Below are 22,750 nucleotides of genomic sequence, written 5' to 3'. Positions count from 1 at the left end.
TTCTCTCCTGTTGCCCAACAGCATGGACAAGAAAAGCAGAGCATGTGAAAAGGAGTAAGGTTTACTGATATGGGGTAAAAAATATCTCTTGCCCTGAATCCCCAAACACTACTTAAGAGTTTCTGCCATTTATTCCCTACACGGCTAGAAAAGAAGCTGTTCGGTGCCTGTCAGTCTCTGGCTGCCCAGTAGATTCTGCCTAGATTGTAACTGAAAGGCACTGCCTTCAACTCCACTCCTGCTTCTGCAGTCCAGGCAAAACAGAGCTCTTGGTTACCATCCACGGTCCCACTCTCTTGTCAACTACATGCTCAGCTCAACCTGCTGCCTCCCTGTCATTACTTGTCTATTATAACATCCATTCCCTGGCTCCTGCACCCATCCAAGGAAAGAAATACAAAATTTGTTTTCTTTTAACATACGTTACCTGTATTACCTAATATCTCACACTCAAGGACCTAGCTAAGTTTTAGCAGTGTGATTAGTGAATATGAAAGTATAAGCACCCTTTATATAAAAGCCAACTTACATTTTTCCACATCAGTTGAGGGGTTTAAGGGAGCTTATAAGCAGGAGGGGGGGGACCAACTTTGCATGGTCTGATAGTGATAGGATAAGGAGGAATGGCTTTAGACGAGAAGAAGGGAGTTTTAGTTTAGATGTTAGGAAGAAATATTTTGCTCAGAGGGTGGTGAGGTGCTGGCATTGTGGAGATTGTGGAGATGCTGTAGGTGCCTCATGCCTGGAGGGAATTAGAAGCTGCTTGTGTATAGATAGCTATATCAAAATTCATGCCTCCCAGTCAGCTCACAGTGCTTGATATCAGCAAAGCTACTAAATTCTAGTTTTGTTTTTTTTTTAAGCTGTCATGACAGCTATTTTCATTTACATCACAGACTGTTTGTTTGTGTGTGTGTTCGTTGTTTTGTTTTGAATTAAGCATAGAATAGCAATAAATGTGTCATGCTTTTGGGTTTTGATCTGCCTGCACAGTTTGGGCTGTGAGCTCCTTTGGTTCAAAGCTTGCTGGTAGAGATAAAGGGTAGCATGAGGCCATGGTCTGAATGCTTCCCAAAATGCTAATGTTTATCTTCAAGGCATGCTGAAAAGGGACTGAGGGTAACTTATTCCATGGCCTGATTTATGTTAGGCAGAGAGCCACTAAATAATTTTCCTGTAGTTATCCAGGAAATGTGGGGCTCAATGTTGAATTGTTTAGTACATAAAGCTTGAGAATTTCTACTTTCCAATATTCTGTCAGTGTGACAGCCTTCATTTCTTGTTCCTGTTGTTACAAATTGTTTTAATGGACTTCTGTAGGCAAGAAACCTGTGTGACTCTGTGTGCCAGGGTGTTGTATTTGCTGCACACAGCTCTGGCAATGTTTACATGCTGTTTAATTGTTGAAATGATGTTGAAATTGTTGCAGCGGGGCTGTGGTTGTTCTGGCTGTAGTCAATCTTTCTTGCCTTATTTCACTCAGAGATTTTGTCAGTTACAGCATTTTTATTTCAGCTGCTTACTACAGGTCTGTGTGCTCCATAGTGCTAGGGAGTCAGGTTGACTTTTTTTTTCGGAAGGTTGCCTGGCATAAATTGGTTTTCATTAAAAGTCTGCCATTAATTATACTGAGTTAGTTTTTCAGATCATCGCCCTGTGAAATAATGACATCAGATCTGGTTGCCAGGAGCTATTCAAAAACAGAGCAGGGCACCTCGATCCAGCTGACATCAGCTGCCTGTTTTTGCCTCTGAAGGTCTTGTTTTTCTATTTACCTCATCCACTCGTGTCCATCCAGGCTGGATGGGGCTTTGAGCAACCTGGTCTAGTGGGAGGCGTCCCTGCCTACAGCAGTGGGGTTGGAACTGGGTGATCTTAAAGCTCCCTTCCAACCCACACCACTCCTTGTGATCTAACAGAGCTCTGGTGGCATCAGCACCACTTGGCACTGCTCGGTGCGGCGGTGTCAGGAGGGCACCCACGTGGTGGCTGAAGAGCTGCTCTGTGCAGGCAGTGGGGCACATTCAGTTGGGGTGTTGGGTTGGCAGGGGTGAGGAAGGCAGCAGGGTGTTCTTATTGTGGTAGGAGAAGATTGAGAAAAGCATCTGGAAGACTTTGTCCTGTGCGGGTTGGGCGGCACGCCAGGCTGTCACATCGCTGCTGTGGGATTCCTTCTTTTGTTTTAAAAGCTCTCAACAGCGACTGTTGTTCAGAGGAGCTTTTCATTCCTTTTCACACTGCCTGTTGTAATGTTCATCGTCCTTTTATTGAGGGATGTTCTTTGAGGAGTGGAGCCTCTGTGCAAGAGAACTGGCCGGGCGTTATACCTTTCCCCCTCATTCAGTGAATTTCCTGTAATTCTGCTGCTTTGAAGCTATTGCCTGGATTTGTTTTCCACCATCTCTGTGCAGAGTACAAAGGTCTGCCTTTGTTGCTGCCTGTGAGGTACTCTGCACATATTTGAGACTTACAAACAAAAGAGCACTTCTTTTTTTGTAGCGGGGTATTATAATTGGCCTAGTTTGAGCAGATCTTACTTCCCTGCACAGCTCAAAACTGACTGTAAGGTTGTGGGGCTGCAGAATAGTGGCAGATGGTGACATACAGCTAATAAGCAGGGGCTTGTGCTCAGCTGTCAGTCAGAAGGCCTCAAAGCTTTTGAACAGAGGATTTCCATCCTGCCTCCTGCCAGGAGTTCAAGACCTCAAAGTGAAAATCCTGTGAGATACCATCTTCAAAGTAACAGAATTAGAGGTAATTTCTCCAAAGCACTGTATTTAAAAAAATAAATAAATAAAAAAATCCACCTAAGAGGGCATACCTTGTTCAAATACCACCCTCAGAAGAGTATTACACTTGTGAAATTTGACATTAACTACTGCTCACTGAGAAACACCTCCGGAATCTTAATTTGGGGGCCAGGGGAAGGGAGGGAGAAGGGCAATTGGGAAAATGAAGTGCTGGGAGCAGTGCAGCGGTGTCTGCTGTGTTGGTGGTGACTAATGAATCTTTGCCCTCCCAGTGGCAGCAAAAACACACAGCTGCCCGGCCTCGTGAGCCCAGCAATTACTGCTGGAAGAGTTGGGAAGCAATGGAAGCGAAGTACAATTCTCCGCTGCACTGAGTAACAAAGAAATGAGCTGTGCAAATGAACTGGGAAGGTTTGCTTGTGTTAAGTAGGTTTTTTTAAATCTTGCTGTTTAAGGTTTACCTGCAAGGTTCAGTTTGTGCGCAGGCAGATTTTTCCCATTATCTGAAAGACACGGTTACTCTAAAAAATAGGGATGGTAATCCCTTCAAAACTCCTAGGCTGCTCTGTCGCACACCTTGGAGAATCCCAAGGGGAAAGCTGTTGGCACAAGCAGTGCCTTGCTTCGTATTGCCTTGTGTGCTTTGCTTGCCCAGGAGTATGCTAATAACTGGCTTCCTACTTTTGGACTTGCTGAGAGCGGAGAGCAAGGGTCTTACATTCAGTGAAACCATCTGCGTGTCCCTCATAGTTAAAACTCCACAGAGATCAGTTTGACCAAGGACCTTGGTGTACCAAAACCAGAAAGGCAGCAGCTGCTATCTGACAGACCTACCCACAGCAACGCTGCTGACAGAGACATGCATGGACTCTCAGGACACTGCTGACCGGCAGAGATCTCTTTTTGCCTTTGATTTCTACAAAGCCTAAAGAAAAGACTGTTTACAGTAAACTTGCTTTCTGATGTGCACAGGTGGCTTCAGAATTGAGTTCCATTTTGCACTTACTCCATGTGAAATGCCTTGGTTTACTGTTGTGAACTCTGAAGGGCTGAGGCTCTGCAGAGATGCACACATGCACTGGGGAGATCTGGGCCACTGTGGGGTGTGTGTGCATATAATGGTGGCATTGGAGGTGTATGGAGACATGGAGCACTAAACTGCTGGGCGGCAGCGTTCTCTGCAGGCTGAGTGGAATGGAAACAGCAACAGCATTGTGCCACGTCACTACAAAGGAGTGAAAAGTAACTGGAAAGTGATTTGTTGTTTTTTTTTTTTTTAAATATTAACACAATTTAATTTTGTTGTTGTTAACAAATAGTGTATTGCAGCATATGCTGCTGCCTGTGAGTTCCCCCAGAGCTTCGCTCCCACAGCCGCAGCAATATCACTGTGTATAGAAGAAGCAATGCACCTGACTGGTTTGGGTTTGCTCGTTCACAGTGCTTGTGTGCAGTCATGAAGGAAGCAGCCGGAGATGTGGAGGACAAGGAGACCTCCTTTCTGGTTCCCTCGGAGTCTTAGCACACTGGGCATTTCTGGCTGGAGCAGAAAAAACGAACGGGTATGGATGTTGTTAATGATGTCTTCATTGTTGTGAGTCTGTGTTCCCCTGTGGCGACTGCTGTAGTCCTGCTCTAGACATGTCCAAATAAAATCGAAGGAGTCACTGGGTCTGAAGCATCCATGCAGTTTTGCGGGTGTGCTCTGGAGCTGAGGTACATCACAAGACAAACATGTCCCAAGTTGGAGGCAGAAGAAGAGTGTGATCTTGGCTCAGTTCCCACAGACACTTATATGTGGAGGGTGTGTTTCCAAAACAGCTGAATGTAAGCAGGAAGTGTGAAGGGTAAGCAGGTAGTGGTCACTCTCAGTAACATCTGTGTAGCTCAGAGCCAAGCTTGATGTAGTTTCGCTTTTGTAACTTGGTGAATTACCTCGCATTCACTAAAGTAAGGTAGTGGAGCAGGTGGGTTGAAACTCAAAAACAAAATACAGGTTCCAAGAGGGTGACAGTTTTAAGGCCAAGCAGCTGCCCTGTTTGCTCATACATAAAGCAGACGTTCACCTGCAGCTGGCTGCTGGCTCATCTGCTGAGTTACATCAATTCCCATCTGACTGCTTGGTCTGTAGAGTTTTGGGGTCTGTGAAAGAAGCTGCTCTAAGTGAAATGTAAAGGATGACAAGCAGTTGTTAGGGAACAACAGTGCTTCTTCCCAGAATGTAGTGAGCTAAGAATGTAGACTGCAGTCTGAAGTAATGAAGCATCAGGCTTTTTCTTAGTCTAAATACTCGTTTAAAAAAAAATACGCTTAGTTCACCCTTATTTTCAATAACTTATTATGTTTGTTAATCCACTAAACAAAAAGATTTCCCCAAGTACTTCTCAAATACGTCGTTAGTGTGATTGTACATCCCCTCTGGTGTTGTAGCAGCAGTAGTAATATACCCTTTGGTAGTATATGAAATGGTAGCTTGCATGAGAAAAAGATGTGGAGTGTTTCATTGAATTTGCTGAGCAAATGTTGGTATTACCATCTTATCGTCTCTTCCAAAGATTGTATTTGCAGCATTTCCTCACACAGCAGTCTCTCTCATTTTCTAGATATCTTTCCAGTTCTTTCTGTATTTTTTCAGTCTTGGGTATTTGGAGAAAGGGTATTCAGGGCTGAACACAGTTTTGAAGCTTAAGGCTGAATTCTGCCTTGCTGGGTGCCCCACTGAGCGTGGTTGACTGCAGCAAATGCCAGATCCCTGCTCCACTTTTCCTCTTTCTCTAGTTAGTGTGCTAAATATCAAATGTAATGAGCATCACCTCCTTGTTTCCATCACATAAATCATAACATATCCAGAATGGAGAACAAAACCAGGGTTGTTGGTGTGTCTGAAGTTGCAGCTGTCAGTAAAAGAGTAACTTCATTTTACATAATGAAAAGGATGAGTTCATTTGTGTGCGTGGCATGCACCGCATTGCTGGGGAGATCAGCACAGCCAGCACATGTTCTGCAGACACTCTGGTACAGCACACAGGGTTCTCCTAGTAAGTAAGAGGTGATGGCTTTGGAATACCATAGGCATGAACCTGGTGCTAGGGAGCATAAGAACTGTGTGCAGGCTGCTGGGCCTCACGTCTGTGCTGCCTTCTATGGGGGAGGATCAGTGCTTGAATGGCAGGCACAGATACACTGTTAGGTAGCTCATCAACATAGGGAGCTTCAAGAGAGTTTCTGTTGTGGCTTTCAGGTGTTAGAGCGCTCTTGTTAAGCTGATCTAATGATACATAATGACCTTCTGTGCAGTTCATGAGGTATTTATACGTCTTCTCACTGACTGCCACCTGATTGTCCATCACCCCAACGCTGTCCCTGAGAGCAGAGTCCCCTCTGCTAATGGAGAAAGGAACTCCAGTGTTACACCCAAGGGCGAGAAATAAAAGTATGGTATTTTTTAGGGGCCAGCTAAGGTGAGGGCTGGGTTGCCATCCCATTTTTAAGCACTTTTTTACACCAGTGTGGCTGCATAAGGGCTTGTTGTGCTTCAGCTCCATCACTGAGGAGCTCCCTGGTCCATTATAGGGTTACTTGTGCTGGCTGGATCACTCTTACACAAGACTGCTTTAGAAACAGAACGTTCAGCTATGGTTTGTAATTTGATTTCTTTCCTTTTAGTCAAAATCCCTTCCTCGTGGCTGCATTTGGAGCTTGCTCTCTGACGAGGCAGTGCAACAACCAGGCCTTCCAAAAATTCGGACGTTCAATGACAGCCTCTGACATGGTTTCAGAAGTTGGAACAGCTTTTAGCAAACTTTTTGAAACCTGAGGTCAGAGCAGCCGAGAAGAGAAGGAAGACCGACGACTGCAAGAATCATTGCATTTACAGTAGAATTTAAGTAATGCACCCTGCAAGTGCTGTAGCAGCATCGGTATGCTAGGTAGATTTTTTTTTCATTTTTAAGAATAGAAAAATATGATTAATGTAGATATTTTTTAAGAGTTTGGAATACAGAAATGTTTTGGCTGAAATAAGCTGTAGTTGCAGATCTGTTATAATATAATAAAACTAAGCTGAAAGTATTCCTCTGTTCTTTTTGATAGTTATTGAGCAATAACTGAAATATGAACAGCAAAACAATGCACTTAAGACTTAGGTAAGAATGAAATTCTTCCACCAGCTCAACCGAGTTTCCTAGATTGCACCACGGTTGTCCTGAGTTCATCCTTAGACCCTCTGTCTGGAATCTAACGATTGCACTTCATGTTTTGCCATGTAGTATAGTCACTTTAAGAAGCAGAAAGTCAGCCTCCTTGGAAAGGGAATGCATGAGCATTGCTTTAGATGTTGAATGTAACTAGTTGCCTTTTCCATTCCCAATCCCAGAGGCAGCATTCATTTTGACTAGACATCCTTCCTTCAAGGTCTGGGCTTTGGGAAGATTCCCCCATTGCACAGTAAGGATAGACTGTAGGTATGTTAGTATTAAACAGCATTTATGCTTACCTGAGAGAAGAACTCTTTTCTAGTCCTTCAGCTGGTCTCAGTCATCCGGAACTGGGCACGATGAATTGTGCCACGTTCTCATTCAGAGAGGTGCTACGCAGGGTAGGAACGCTGTGCTGCTGAACTGACATGGCTCAGGCTCTTGGGTGTAATGGCAAAGCTTTGTAGGACCCCAAGTGCTGCTGCACTGGAGCTCTGAGAACGTGAGCACAGATGTACCATGTAGGTCGGTGTCTGTTAGCCAACAGGAATATGAACCTGTATGTCCCTGCATGTCAGAGCCAAGGCAGGCAGCTGTGTGCACTGTGAGCCACAGGAACAGAAAATTGCTGGCAGAGGCCAAAGCTCTGTGTGGGGCAGCTGTGCAGAGAAATGACCAAGCTGGGTCTGCCCCTGTTTGTTAGGGACATACCTGGCTGGCTCAGTGGCACAACAGCTCCACTCTGACACAGGGTTTGAATGCTGGAAACTCCTGCGTGGCGCCAGGAGTTGGACTTGATGATCCCTGTGGGTTCCTTCCCATTTGAGGTATTCAGTGTTGGATAGAAAGGGGAAGTTGAATGGCATTCTGCATAACAATCATTTTTCATATTGTTGGAAATTCAGTCAAAGCTTGCGAGGATTGCCCTGATACGGAGAGAGGAGCAAGTTCATCCTGAGCACTCTCAGAGAGCTGGCAGGAAATGGTGCTCCCACTGAACCTACACTCCAGCTCCAGCTGTATATACTCACTGAAACGCAGGAACAAGCACACAGAGGTGTGCCTTGTAGTTAAAACAGGTGTTAAATATTCATTGCAACCACTGTTTTCCAGCTCTGGAGTGGAGCACAGTGACACACACACGAGGCAGATCGTGTCCTCATAGCTTGCAATAGCTTCCCACAGAAAGCACCTGGCTGCTCTGCCTGTCGCCCCTCTGGCCCTTAGCATTACTACTTCTGTATGCACTGTGACTACTACCTCACCCCAATGTGTTTTGTTTTTCTTTTTAACCCAGTTACCTATTTTGTAAAATGGGTTTTTAAATGTTTGCTCTTTTTGGTCTATGAGGGTTCACAGAACTTCTTAAATTAGAGCCTGTCTACTCATAAGAGATGGATTTCTGGTGTTTACTTAAAGCAGTTTTCTACCCTCCCACCACGCTGGGGGAAACCAAGGTACCATGATTTTTCCCCTTCATTGGAGAAGCCCAACTCCTTTAAAAAAAAAATAAAAATCAGCAAACTGATTTAAAACAGCTACTGGATTTCCTGTAGAACACTGAGCAAAAGGTTTTATCTAGAACATCAGTGGCAGGGTATCAAAATGGCACTATAGCAAAATGGCATTTGTAGGCCAAGCCAATGGATCTCCGTCAGTACAGACCTCAACCTGCCATGTTGGTTTTTAAGTCTACACAAGAGCTGTAACTTTGTTATTCACCAATGTACTCAAATAACGATTGTTACAATTTTTAAACATTCTGGAAATGTAGCAATTCCTTTCAGTAGGAAATAAAAATATAGCAACTTCACACTGTGTGCTTCCCTGTGTTCTGAGCACCTTTGCCCCCCCCCAAAGCTGTTGCTTCCAGGTCATGGCAGCACAGAGCAACAGCAGCAGCACAGAGCAACAGTCGCCTCACCCCTATCTTTAAAGCACACGCAGCCAAAGGAAAGAGGCATTTGCTCTCTCTCACATGGTAACTGCCTCTGTGGCTGTCGTCAAACCACGCCTGACAGCCCCTTGGGTTTCACTACTGAATGCTGATCCAAGCTGCCCTGCACAGAGCCACCCTGCAGCCCTGGGTGAGGCTGCCACAGCGCCTCCCACTCCCCCCTGCGCTGTGTGCCAGCTGCTTGCTCTGTGGGGGCTCACTAATGGGACCAGTAGTGCACTGCATGCACCACCTCCCTCTTTCCACTGCTGACAGACGCACCCTGAGCCCCTGAAATCACACTGTGCCAAAGCAAACTGAAAAGATGACGCCTTCTACTTTATTAGGATAGCAGCAGTATTGACAACGCAGCAGTTAAAGCACAAGCCCAGCGCTGAAGGCTCAGCTTTTCTCCTCAGCCTGCTGCTCTGCTTGCCCGCTTTCTGCCATTTCCCACGTCGAAGCTGTGCTTCTGTCCTGCAACAACAAGCAGTGGGTCAGGCCTAGCAGCTGGGATCACAAAGGGTCTGTATCTGCCTCACACTCGGTCTGGGTGCCACACAACGCACCACGTGCAGTTCTGAGAGGGTTCAAATTTATTTCCTTATTTATTTTACTTGTGTATTTTTTTGTGCAGCAAAGCCATTAATCAAACAGGGAACAGAGGTGGTGATGCCATCCCCCAGGAACGCCCTTGGTAGCAGTAGGTTGATGGATATTTCCATCTGGTTGCTTGAAGCTCTGTAATTCAGACAAACCTCACATGCACTGAGCGACATGAAAGACAGCATGCAGAAGTCATAAACTCAATCAGTTGAAGAAATCGCCCTTTCTTCAAATCTGACTTTCACTAAATTCACTTATAAGCACCCCCTGAGCTGCTACTACAGCCTGCAGCAGCTGAGCCCTCCCTGCCTGCCCAAACCCCTCAGGGGGTGCTGGGTCAGTCTCAGCACACAGAGGAACCCCTTGTGCTGCACCTCCAGCAGTCTCGGAAGAGCCCTACAGAATGGAGGTTCAGCAGAAGGCAGTTGTGTACATACAGGGGAGCAAATATTCCAGCTTCCCACGGCTCCCTCTGCTTTCACAGCTGCAGTTCAGCACCGGGGTGCTCTGTCCCTCAGCCCAGCACTTAGCAGCACACTGGCTTCCATCTGAGATCCTGAGCTGACCACAGCTCCCGCCTGCTTTTAATGGCAGCACTGACATCGCCTCTCACGCTCAGCATTTACCAGGGATGCCTGTGGTCACCCCTGACATGATCCTGCTTTGTACCTGCCCAGAGGTAAAACAACGCAAGGACACTGAGCACGGCTCACGTGCAAGGAGCAGAGTGAACTGCTGGGCAAAGCAGGCACGATTCTGCATATAAAAAGCCTGAAGCTGAGGTGAGAACAGAGCTGGAAGCAGCAGCACCCCCTGAAGCAGCAATGCAGCATCTTGAAACCAGGAGGAGGTAGCAACCCCACGAGGGGACTTCTCTTGAGCACAGTCAGGGTAATGCAAAAGGAGAAGATTGGTATTAGGAACAGACTAAGAACAGAATGCACCACAGAGAGAGAAGTGGTACAGGAACCAGGGAAAGTATGTACAACTCAAGAGTGAGGAACAGACCCTCCGGTGAGGACCTACCCTTTTGATATGGGTGTGTAGGTAGAGGGAAGGCAGTATTTCCACCAGTCACCTCAGGTTACTTTCCTGTTCCTCTTCAGTCTTTTTAAAACAGCACACATCGCTCCCAGCCCTTCTGCTGTATTGAACTGGGACAATTTCAGGATTTCTGAACACAATGGGATTTTCAGTGGCAAAACAACACTCCCTTGGCAGCTGCAGAAGGAGCTACAGCTTGCACGGGGACACATGGCTGAGGATCAGGACAGGCCATTAGCTGCCTCCTGCTACTGCTGCTGTAGCACAGCGATGGGAGCTGTGAAAGGGCACAACCGGATGCTGCCTGACAAACCAAGGCCCATCTCACGCGGGGAGCAGCTGTTTTTTACCTTGATGTGGATTCCAAAGGCAGCCAGGTCCCCACGCAGGCTGTCGCAGGCCTCCAGGAGGGGTTTTCTCTCCTGCATCAGCTGCCGTCTCTTTTCTTTCTGTTCTTGTTTTGGTCCTTTTGCTCCCACGGCACCTTCCTCCATTCGCACAGTCTCTGTGGCTTCCGGCAGCACAAGAGCGTAGTTACGAACCTTTGTGCGGAAGCTCACGAGCTCATCCATCACACTGGAGAGCAGAGCTGTATTTCTCCCTCCCACTGCGACCTACGAACCAAGCGTGTCATTTTAAAAACATCTGAGAACGATTTCAAAGTCAATCACAATTCAGCAGCCTCGCCACCTCTCCTGGATGTGTGCCTTCCATTACAGTGATGTAACTGAAACCTGGCAGCCCGTTCCTCACACTGGACAGAAGTGCAAAGAATCACAGTCACTCAACACTTTGGGCTGGAAGGGACCTCACAGCCCATCCACCCCAACCCTGGGCTGTGGGCAGGGCTGCCCCCACCAGCTCAGCTGCCCAGAGCCCCATCCAACCTGGCCCTGAGTGTCTCCAGGGATGGGGCACCACAGCTTCTCTGGGCAGCTGTGCCAGCACGTCACCACCCAAAGTTATGGCACGGTCATACTTTCAAGTAGCTCCATGTGTTCCCAAACATGCAAGAGTTCCTCATGGAGCAGAGGTACCCGTGTGAATGTAGCATGCTGCATAACCCAGCTGTAAAACTCCTCGCCACAGGAATTTTTGTTGCCCAAAGCACGCATCACTTACAGGACATTGAACAATGAATAACAGCAGGGCCTGGCAGCAACTCTCAGCACAACAGAAGCCCAGCCCCACAGCTATGAGCTCCCCGGGAGTGAGCACGCACACCAGCCTCCTACCCTGCGTATGAACCCCAGCCCTCCTCAAGGAATACAACCAAGGAAAATGAGGCATTTTTTAATCAAAGAATCATAGAATCACTTGAGTTGGAAAGGAGCCTTAAAGGCCATCCAACCCAACTCCCTACAGTGAACAGGGACACCTACAGCTCGATCAGGGTGCTCAGGGCCTGGTCCAGCCCAGGACTATGAATGTCCAATGATGGGGCATCCACCATCTCTCTGGGCAACCTGTGCCAGTGCCTCACCACCTTTATTGTAAGGAAATTTCCTTATAACCCATCTAAATCTCCCCCTCTTTTGCTGTCACATTTTTTTATTACATTTTACTTGTACTCTTAGTACAGCATAGCAGTGCCGGAGGGCAAGGTGGCTGCAGTGATACTTGGCTGGGAGCAGGACTGCAGCTGAGTAATTAAAGCCAGAGGGGACAGCATGTCATCAAAGAGCAGCAGGGTGGGATGAGGAGGAGGTGCTACAGAGGCTGGGAACAACTGGAGGGGAGGAATAGAAGAGAGCTATTTGAGGGCTAGAGCTTGAATGTTCAGTGCTCTGCACTGTTGTGAAAGACAGCAAACTTTCAAAAGAAATAAACATAGAATCATAGTGATTTGGGTTGGAAGGGACCTTTAAGATCACCTAGTTCCAACCTCCTGCTATAGGCAGGGACTCCTCCTATTAGAACAGGTTGCTCAAAGCCCCATCCAGCCTGGCCTTGAATGTTTCCAGGGAGGCATCCACAACCTCTCTGGGCAGCCTGTTCCAGTGTCTCGCCACTCTCACAGTAAAGAATTTCTTCCAGATAAACATTCTGAAGAAGAAGTTTATGGGACTGAAAGTAATAAATTTAAGAGCCACGAACCAAGGGCATGGAGAAGAGCACAGTAAATGCTTGAATGCAGAAGTGAAGGAGAGTAAAGATGAATGGTGAGTGGGGCTGAGCAGCATGCTTCCACAGGCACTGCTGTCAACGTTCATGGAAGCACTGATCCATGGCACAAAGGCAGGATCCTCCCCAAGGAGGACAGCTCTGAATATCAGATCAGTTCATCTTCCATGTAAAACATCACATGGGCTCTGAGAGCCGAGCTTAATTTTCTTCTTCTGTAGTACCAATCAATTCCAAGGGCCCATATGGAGGATGATTCCTGCTGTTACTCCTGGAACACTGAAGTGGAACCAGAAGTTGGACTCAAAGGTCCTCGTGGTTCCCTTTCAACTCAGGATATTCTGTGGTTCTATGATTCTTTGCTCACAAGCTCCAAACAGGCAAGGATGCCTTCCATGCATGGGCCAGAAGCCCAGCAGTAACTGGGAGGGCTGCCTAAGAGAAACATCTACTGAGACTTCTGTCTGGTCAAATCCATCATAAGTGCAAAAATGCATTCACCCTACCTGCCTGTGGCTGTCCAGGCTCCTTCTCTAACCCATAGAGAAAGGTAGCTTGCACCCAGATGACTGTACAAAATGGGATTACTGCAGAAGTACAGGGAGTTATGTTAGACTACATGGCTCACCAGCTGCAATGAATTGCATCTGAAGAGCAGGACAGACCCCCAGGCTGTATGCAAGTCCCCCAACCCAAGTGCTGCTCCCAGCAGCCTCTCCACTCATTTGTCAGCATGGCAGCAGCCACCTCGGGGAGCCCTCTCTTCTACCTGGCAACCTCACACCAACTCTGTCTGCTGGCCGTGATACCCAGAGAAACCAGCGCAGCACACAAAGAAGGAAAGCATTAAGGTGCTTTGAGTTCAGTGAAAATAAACATCCAGCGACACTCGCTTACAGACAGCTCAGTCTGAAGGAATGAGCTGTTCTCCCTCTCCATTCCAAGCACTAGGAGATACATGAGGTATTTCCAGCAAAGGTCCTGGATGCAACCATCAAAAAAAGAGCCAGGTACATAACACATATATAACAGTACCAAGGTAAAGGCTTTCAAGTGCCCACTTCCTCATTTCATTCCTCAAGCATGCGTTACTACAGCACGACAGCTGCAGAAGTCATACAGGGACACCCACAGGAAGAAACAGGCTCCCACAGGGCTTCATCCTTTTCTGCCTGCTCAGATGCTTTCCTAACACACCACAGCAGAAACCACAAGCAATGCAGGAAGGCTTACTGAAGCCATAAACAGCTCTGTTACCTCTGAGGCTTTTAGCAAGTGCTCCGCAGAGCATAACGCTGACACTGTTACCACACACCAGCACATCCCAAAGAGGAGTTTCGTACCTGCCTTTCTTCAAAGGACATCCCGAGGGCATTAAAGAAGCTTTCTATATAGGAAGTAATGCTCCCGTACACAACCGAGCTTCTGGGAGATCCAACATCCTGTTAGGAAACACTCAGAAGAGATTGCCTGGTCAATACTCATTACAGAACTCAGTTCTCGACAGCCAAGCCCACAGGGGAAACCACTGCTAATGGCACAGTCCCACCCCTACCAGTAAAACCCACCCAGCTCTGAAAGCACCTTCAGCCACCTCCCCACACAACACCAAGGGGAAAGATGCACGTGGATGGAGGGGGGCTGTTACCAGCAGGCACAGTGAGGAAGAGATGCGTGAAACCACAGCATGTGGTGTGTGCACAGTGAATGAGGCCTGAAAACTTGTGCTCTGTGCAAGGAAGGGCTCCACGCACGAGAACCAAATGAAGACAGAACTACAGGTTCAAGGGCATTCTAAAAAATAAATGACAAAAAAACAACACCATACCACCTTCACTGAGTGTCTTACTGATCTAAACAAGACTGCTCTGAGATTGCTTGTGGTGCTGTGCCATACCCTGCTAGCACCAGCAGTGTATTTAAGAACAGAGGTCTTCATTAATTTCCTCCACACTTATTTCAGTTTTCAAGAAAAAAAGATCAAGATTAAGTGACAGATTGAGAAGAGATTTAAGGGACTAACGCTTGCCTAGAAAAAGAATAAACACACAAACAACCAAATTAGTAGCTGATACTGGGCTTTACCCAGTATCTCCAGGAGGATCTGAGATGAACCACAAACTGAAAATTGCAAAGGATCTGAACTGGAAGGAGCTGATGTGAAGCGCTGAGGAAAAGGGGCAGGAATGTACCAACTGAGATAAGGATTATAAGAAGATTAAAGAGGAACGAGCCGCGTTCACATGAATTCACTCCCAGTTGTTAAGGAGGAAAAGTGCCCGCGCCTCTTGCCTAGGAGTTGAAGCCTCAGGAGTGGGGCTGCTCCCAGACTCGTTCCAGAGGGCTCAGAGCTGAGCTCAAGCACCAGCATGCACCTGCAGCTCGCTGTGCCTGCCTGCCACAGCCCCCCAGAACAGCCACCTCCTGCTCCCCCTCAGGTCAATTTCTATGCACGGACAGTAGGCAAAGAAGCGCAGTAAGGCCATAAAGCCTGCATTGCAATTAGCAGCGTGGCACCATGGCTTCAGGCCTTTCAAAAACCTCAGGTATAAATAATAGAGGGCAGCAAAAGAGACACACTTTGTCCACAGCGAGGCATAAACAACAGCCATATACAATTCCTGCTACACGGTCAGGACAAATGGGTACCATTAAGGTCAACAATTTATGGAGCTTTGTTTCTGCCGTTTTTTTTATGTGAACAATAAACTAATCTGTCTGCGTTAAACAGTGGGACAGTGGACAGCTGTCATTTTCTGATCTCTGTATCCTAATGGGTTACCTTAGTAACAGCCTTAAGCTGTCTGTTGCCATGGTGAATGAGGTCCATAATTGCTGCAACAGCCCTGGAGGTGTCAAAGTCATCTGCAAACGCAGCCTTCACGTTTACCTTTGTGCTGGCCAGCCTGCAAAGAGGAGAGGCAACATTTAAGATAAGACAAACAAGATGCCAGCAGTATGCTGAATTCATCAGCTATTCAGCCAGATGGAGTCACTGAAAGGACACTGCCATTTCCTTCTTAGCTGCTCTGGGAGATGCTGCACTGGTCAGGAAAGAGCACATTCTGCATCTGCAAAGGGAGAAACTTGAAGCCTGTCAAAATCCAAAGTGTTAAACCTGTTCAATTAACACATCACTAACCAAAGGAACCAGCAACAGTAGAGCAATGCTTGCCTAATCATTTAAAACCACATGGAAAATTCACTTGATATTAAGCACATCAACTATTTGCTAAGCCCTTTTTCCCCCCAGCAGCCCACTTTTTGTGCTACTGGCACATTTCCCTACCAAAGCCCCATCCCACGCCTCGCTCCAGCACTTGACAGGAGAGCTTAACCAGGGCTGCAAACAGTGTTGGCAGCTTTCTCTGGTAGGAAGCCACATGAACTGCACACTGATAGGCACTGACCCCAGGGGCCGTTTCACAATAATGCCCAAGGGGCATGGTTACCTGGGGACCTCCAGCTACTCCAGCTCTCCTGAGGTTCCTCTTTTCCCTGTTTTGTCTGTTGCAGGGTGGTTTTGCTTGGAGTGCCTGCCTCCCTCAGGTATCAGATTGCTGCTACCCTAAACCCATCCCACCCTAAGCTCTTCCCTGTGACTTTGCCCTTCTCTGTTCAGTACCTACCTCTTACCAAAAGTCTGAACCTTGTACCACCTTGGTTGGCTTTGTATTTAAAAATACACAAGCGTTGCCCTCTTACGTTTTCCACTGACAATCTATTCTGATTTCCTTACATGCCTCACACCTCAAAGCCTTATTCCTCACCAAGTGTCCCATAGCCTCCAGCTGAAGCTGTCAAACACTACAAGCAGTTAATTCAGCCTCCCCTTCCTGTAGCATGCTTCAGTGCTTCCTGTGAGCCACAGTGCAGCCACAAGCTCTTCAATAACTACATGCATGCACCACCAAGAAGCTCTCTCCCTTCTACAGCACAGACCACCCTTCCCTCTCACCACATGCCTCAGAGCTGCTTGTACGTGTGTCACTTCAGAGCGTTCACTGCCTTTCCTACTCTGCTTCCAGAGCACCACACTCCTCAGTTTCACACCCAGCAGAAACCACATCTCTCTATCCTGGGAGATAATCCAGTTTTCATAAGAGACTCCAAAGATATTCTCCTTGTCACTGTCAGGGTCCCAACAACCGTAACTTCTTTCCTTACGACATCTGTCTCGGCAGTTTCTGAGCAATCCTTCTGCCCTCTGCCCCACATCAAGCTGTCAGCACGTCTGACTACAAGCTCACGTGCCCAAGGCACATTACTTCCCAGCTGTCCAGTCACTGACACACATTCCTTCTGACATCCTGAGTAGCCTTACAACTTCAGTCACAGATTTTCCTTCTGCATCAGTCAGGAGGTGCAAAAACACCTACATTAGGTCAGGCATACTAGATAAGTAACAAGGATTTCACAGACACAATAAAGCAAGCATAGAAAACTACGAGCAAAAAAGCTGGCAAGGAAGAGAAGGAAAAAAGCCAGATGAGGGGTGGCAGGGAAGATTGCTTCTCAGTCCTTCATCTTGTCCTGCTTCTTCGATAGAACTCAGTAAGCTACAGAGTTCAGCCCTCTAAGCCTGTCAGCAATTTGCAAATCATTGCAAATAATCACAGTCTTTCCATAAAAGAAGCACGCTTACCTTTCCCACAGTACATCTTCTCTAACAGGGTCACACACCAGCTGTCCTTTTATATAAGCATTTGCGTCTCTAATAAACGAGGAGATTGCCTGGAGAATGTTCTTGGCATCATTCATGGTCTCATCACTAAATTCTACAGCTAAGAAAAGAAAAACAAAACCTCTGAGCATTATGACACAGAGGATGTAGCTGTCACACCTAGGCACAATATTCTGACACAGTCAATCCAGCAAAAATGTTTGTTACTCTGTCACAGCAAGCTTTTCTTAAAATTACCTGCACTTCTAATTTTACACCATCCTTAAGTTGCAATAAGTAAATTATGTAGATCAACATACAAGACAACGTATAACATACTGAAAAAGAATCAGACTGTTTTGTTGGAAGCTCACTGAGGCAACAGCGACCTGATTTAAAGCGTTTTCCTGTACTGATGTGTTGGATGTGATGTATTTCTGATCGTCCCCCCCAGATTTAAGCCAGGAGGACACAGCTTTGATCTCCCCCTGAACTCCATTCCTGTTCTAATTTAGGCAGACAAGACCTGTCTTTGGAGATCTCCAAGGGCACCTAACCCTCAGCCACAGACCCTGTGAGGGATACAGGCACTCACAGTTAGAGGACTGCTTCACCAGCACCAACAAATCTAGGACTTGGCAATCTGGATCATACATCTAGTGCAGAATCCAACTACAGTGCCGAAGCTGAGCCAGCCGTACCCATTTGCTAAAGTGACTCCCAAAGAAAATACAGACCGGTGGCACTCATGAGGGCCCACCTGTGCTGGGATGCTGGGATCCATCACACCCAGCTCACACACCGCCCCTTAAGCCCTGCTGACCTGGACTGCTAGCACACTGCCTGATGCCAGTCAGCTCAGCAGGCTTTGTGGGAGCTGAGTGTGCTAAGTGTGCTCCTTCCAACAGCACCACGTCAGCATCAGTCACTTCCACTGAGGGGCCATACACAGTGTAACATCACTTCAATTCTCCATACCTGGGGGGGCCTAGCTGTTTGGACCGACCTCCCATGGGATTCAGCCCAGGAGAGCTGAGGCATAACCCTGGGCTGCGTTTGTCAGATTTTCCACTTGTGTGCAATTAAAAATCTGCATTACTGTCCCACTAACGCTGGCCTTAAAATTCAGCTTTATGAAGCTTTTTAAAAGGCTGAGGTACTGACTTTCAGAGAACGGTGAGGTACTGAAAGAGATCATTGATATCCGCTATGATTACTCAACCCATCGCCCTGGTTACAGGGCTCTGAGGGGAATACTTGATGGAAGTTTATTCTGATGAAGCTTTGATTAAATCCATTCTTCTTTGCTGATTCAGGGCATTCTCCTGAACCGCCACGCACTGCACACACACTGCACACTGCCATTCAAGCTCAGAAAATCTCTTAAGCCTGTTCCAGAGAGCAGCAAAGGGTTTTGGAGGTCAAACCCCAATGCCTACAGCAGCTTCACAGCCCATGAGCAACAGTGAGAGCAAAGCCACACGTGATGGAACGCAAGAGGAAACCCAGTGACTCAGGGTTGCAGGGACAGCATCTCTCCCCACCAGCTGCACCCAGCAGCAGCTGAGAGGACACCACGCACTTTTATTGTGCTGCATTCAGGAAAGGCCATTTCCCAACAGCCTTACATGGACCCAACTATGATTTATACCAAGAAGGGGACACCCACAAGCACCAGGAGGAGAGCACAGTCTAGCACCAAGGCCCTTTCCATCTGACTTTTCCAGCTTTCCTGCACAGGTGAGGCATCCAGCTTCATGCTGCCACAACACAGGGTACTGAGCATGCAACTGATGCCCTCAGAATGAATAAATCAGTAAGTACAGCAGAGAGGCCAGAAATCATTGATGAAAGAAGCATCAGTGGCTGAGCACATTGGCTCTTCTGTAAGGATCTTGTTTCTCCCCAGCACACTGCGGAAATCGATACACAGGGTGAGATGGAGGCAGGGAGCACACGTGGAAGAAGCACACGTGGAAGAAGCACACGTGGAAGAAGCACACGTGGAAGAAGCACACGTGGAAGAGCCGCCCAGCATTTTCTCTCTGTTCCCCTGAGAAGAGGAGCCAACCCCACTTATGTGTCCACTGCTGCAATACCAAACTGCAGCACAACTCTTTCCACAGGCCACGTCAATGTCAAACCATTTTCATTGGCCACGTCTCTAAGCTGTGTGCTTCTACTGCTCAGTAATGCCAGTGTCTGCAGGACGAAGTGACACCGTGTAGGTGCCTGCCCAGCCCCAGGGAACACAGTCTGATCTCCACAGAGGAGCTTTATTCTGGTGGACACCACCTCCACGTTTCAGAGAAGTGCTCTTGGACACTGGCCTCACCAGAGTGCTCCTAAAAGCCTTTCAATGAGCTCACCCTGATGAGACTGTTAATAGCACCCAGCTCCCCAAGCCCATACTCAAGTAAGGATAACACATCCTCCTTCAACGTCTGGGATGGCAGGAAACATCACAAATAGGTTTAGGCTACAGAAACCTTTTTAAGAACAAAGAGGAGGTGCTTGGGATCTCATTTCTGACAAAATCACTCTGGAAGCAGACAGCAAGACAAGGTGGAATGAAGTAAACTTATCTTTGAGCAGAACTGAGCTGACGGCATGGACATTTGCTGACAAACTGCATAACAAGTACCTGACTCTGCCTGCTTATCTGACATAGGTCGTGCCATCAGCATCATATCCTGACAAGGACTGCAGACCTTCCAGCAATTCTTATCTACCGAGCAGCATACTGGCACTGTATTCCAATACACCACCACCACTTCCTGTTATCAAATCTGCCTGGATTTACAAGGTAGCCCTCTGCTTTTATCACAGGAAGACATTTAACCACTTAGAATTGTCACATCCTTCTCATACGCGTCCAGATGCAAGCAGTTCAGGAGCAGCAGAAAAGGATGTGCAGGCACTCACAGGGCTCAGTGTCATTCCTCACCTTGGAGGCAACCCAGACATCAGCTCCTGCTTACAGAATAAATACATGTGTGATAGTGCTGTAAGTCCTAAGCCTTTTTCCTTCATCCTTTGTTTCAGTAACACACTCACATGAGACTCCCACATGCCCCCAGCTGCAGCCCAGCACCACTGGAGCATGCACAATTTATTTCCTCCCGTGAGGAAGGAAGGTATTTAGACAAACAGTTAAGCACTGCCCTTGGTAAAGATGCTTTTCTAAATGTTGGCTTAAGAGCAATCCCACAGGGAATCACAGAACAGCTTGGGTTGGAAGGAACATCAAAGATCATCCACTTCCAATTCCCTGCCCTGGGCATGGCAGCCAACCATTAAATAAGGCACAAGATCAGGTTGCCCAGGGGCTCACCCAACGTGGCCTTGAACACTTCCAGGGACTGTGCTGCCATTGCTTCTCTGGGCAGGGAACATTTCCAGCCACAAGGTGAGAGCTCCAAAACACCCCTGGAAATCCAGGTTGGGAGGAGTGCCATGAACCACACGCACCTTCTTCTTACCTGAGCTGTATCTGCTGCGCAAACAGAACATCCTGAACTGATCCGAGGAGAATTTCTTCAGAAATTCCTAAACCCAACCCACAGAAAGATTATATCATTAGCATCACAGCAACCCGTTTCTCAGTCTGCTATTCAATCCTGTCATACTAGTTTTACAGCACATTTCAGGCAGACAGACTTTACAAAAAGCCCATAATCATACTTGAAGATAGGATTAAAACTTCAAATTAGTGATCTGGTCTAACATCTAAACTGAAGTCTACTGCCATGTACATATAACACAGATGAGTATACATAGATAGAAGACATCAATATACATGAAATCCCAAGCACGAATATACGGCATTGATAAATATTTTGTAATTATGATCAACTGTGCATTAAATAAAGACTTCTGCAGAAAACAAATCCAAAGCTATCAGACCAAAACTAGGATGTGACCTCGCAGGAAAGGACAGCTACCAAGTTTTGCAAAGCTTATGAAAGACTGGAACAAGAGGGCAACTTTTCTGGAGCATGTGAAAGAAAACAGAGTGAATAAAAATAACTCTTTTTTAATGTACATATATATATTGCTGGAATTTATCTATGCTGGCTGCGAAACCTCATTAATCTCACCCTACTGCTTATCTACTTATTTAAAAATAATTTATTACCCCTACAAAGAGCTATTTAAATGCGTGGAAGGTACACTGATAAGACATTCAATCACTCAGCAGCTCCGCTCTCAGCAAGAAGGTTGGACAAGGTGGACGATTAACTGCCACTGCTTTCCTGATTTTTAATTTGGAAATCAGTGATAGGAAGTTTGTAACACTGAAGCACCACTGCCAATACAAAATCATAGGGTGAAGTCAGTGCAAGTAAGAAAATGTGGAAATGTCATTTGCTTAAAGGTGTAGTTTTTGAAATTTAGCTTCTGCTAGCTGCCCAAACACCAAAAAGCCTGAGCATGGAGGGCAGCACGTCAGCACTGTGCAGTCTCTCAAGTGGAAATAGAAGCAACAGAGGCAATCGGGGCAAGCTAAATCAAGAAACAGATTGCAATAGTAAATGGCTGTTTTTAAAATCAACTCTGTGTAACTTGATGTGCTTGGCACTCTCAGAAGCTTTATCACAGAATTGCTCAGGTTGGAAAAGACCTTAAAGATCATGGAGTCCAACCACAAGCTAACCATCCTACCCTAACTCTAACAGCCCTCCGCTAAATCATGTCCCTGAGCACCACATCCAAATGGTTTTTAAACACATCCAGGGATGGTGACTCCACCACCTCCCTGGGGAGCCAATTCCAGTGCTTAACAACCCTTTCTGCAAAGAAGTTTTTCCTGATATCCAACCTAAACTTACTGGCACAATTTGAGGCCATTTCCCCTCGTCCTGCCACCAGTGAGAAGAGACCAGCCCCGCTCTCGCTGTAAGCACCTTTCAGATACTGGAAGAGAGCAATGAGGTCTCCGCTCAGCCTCCTTTTCCCCAGACTGAACAGCCCCAGTTCCTTCAGTCTCTCCTCATAAGGCATATTCTCCAAGCCCATCAGCAGCCTTATTGCCCTTCTTTGGACCTGCTCCAGCACTTCAGTCTCCTGAACGCTAATATGTGGAAGGAAAACAATAATACTAAAACAAGAAAATAAATTCTAATGAGGAAAACTTTGAATTTGGGAGGGAATTTCTAGAAATCAGTTCTGTATTTCATTAAAAACAGAACACGGAGAAAGTACCATAGATCTCCCAAAGCGGGTGGCTTGGCTGTGTATCACCACTAAGCACTTGATTTTGGAGGTCAGAATTAACAGCCATTAAAGAAAACAAGACTAAAACACGAGAAAGAAACACACAGAAAGGGAGAAGGGGGAAGAAAAATAGCGCAGCTGGACAGAGAGCATCAGCGCGGCAGCAGGAAAGGCGAGCCATGCCTCAGTGCCTGCCAGGAATGTGCTCTGTGCT

At 46.8% G+C, this 22,750-nt stretch overlaps 2 protein-coding genes across 4 annotated transcripts in view; one reads left to right on the top strand and one right to left on the bottom strand.

Moving 5' to 3' along the window:
* Positions 1–6,821, top strand: part of NAXD (NAD(P)HX dehydratase) — a 47,750-nt gene extending 40,929 nt beyond the window's left edge. Inside the window, 2 exon segments of the mRNA XM_042866664.1 lie at positions 4,192–4,312; positions 6,417–6,821. Of these exon segments, the coding sequence (XP_042722598.1) occupies positions 4,192–4,312; positions 6,417–6,567 (272 nt within the window). The 3' untranslated portion in view covers positions 6,568–6,821.
* A 2,379-nt stretch (positions 6,822–9,200) lies between these two features.
* The window catches only part of CARS2 (cysteinyl-tRNA synthetase 2, mitochondrial), a 33,671-nt gene continuing 20,121 nt past the window's right edge, over positions 9,201–22,750 (bottom strand). For all 3 annotated transcript variants that reach the window (XM_042866896.1, XM_042866897.1, XM_042866898.1), the window contains 6 exons: positions 20,802–20,868; positions 17,302–17,440; positions 15,439–15,562; positions 14,000–14,098; positions 10,883–11,146; positions 9,201–9,359 (listed from right to left, as the gene is read on the bottom strand). In XM_042866896.1, coding sequence (XP_042722830.1) covers positions 9,285–9,359; positions 10,883–11,146; positions 14,000–14,098; positions 15,439–15,562; positions 17,302–17,440; positions 20,802–20,868 — 768 coding nt within the window. In that variant the 3' untranslated portion in view covers positions 9,201–9,284. The remainder of the gene's footprint in view (positions 9,360–10,882; positions 11,147–13,999; positions 14,099–15,438; positions 15,563–17,301; positions 17,441–20,801; positions 20,869–22,750) is intronic.

Source organism: Lagopus leucura, unplaced genomic scaffold (assembly GCF_019238085.1).
Source record: "Lagopus leucura isolate 7727_CA_CO unplaced genomic scaffold, USGS_WTPT01 Super-Scaffold_100001, whole genome shotgun sequence".
Classification (NCBI taxonomy): domain Eukaryota; kingdom Metazoa; phylum Chordata; class Aves; order Galliformes; family Phasianidae; genus Lagopus; species Lagopus leucura.
This window is presented reverse-complemented; position numbering and strand designations above follow the sequence as displayed.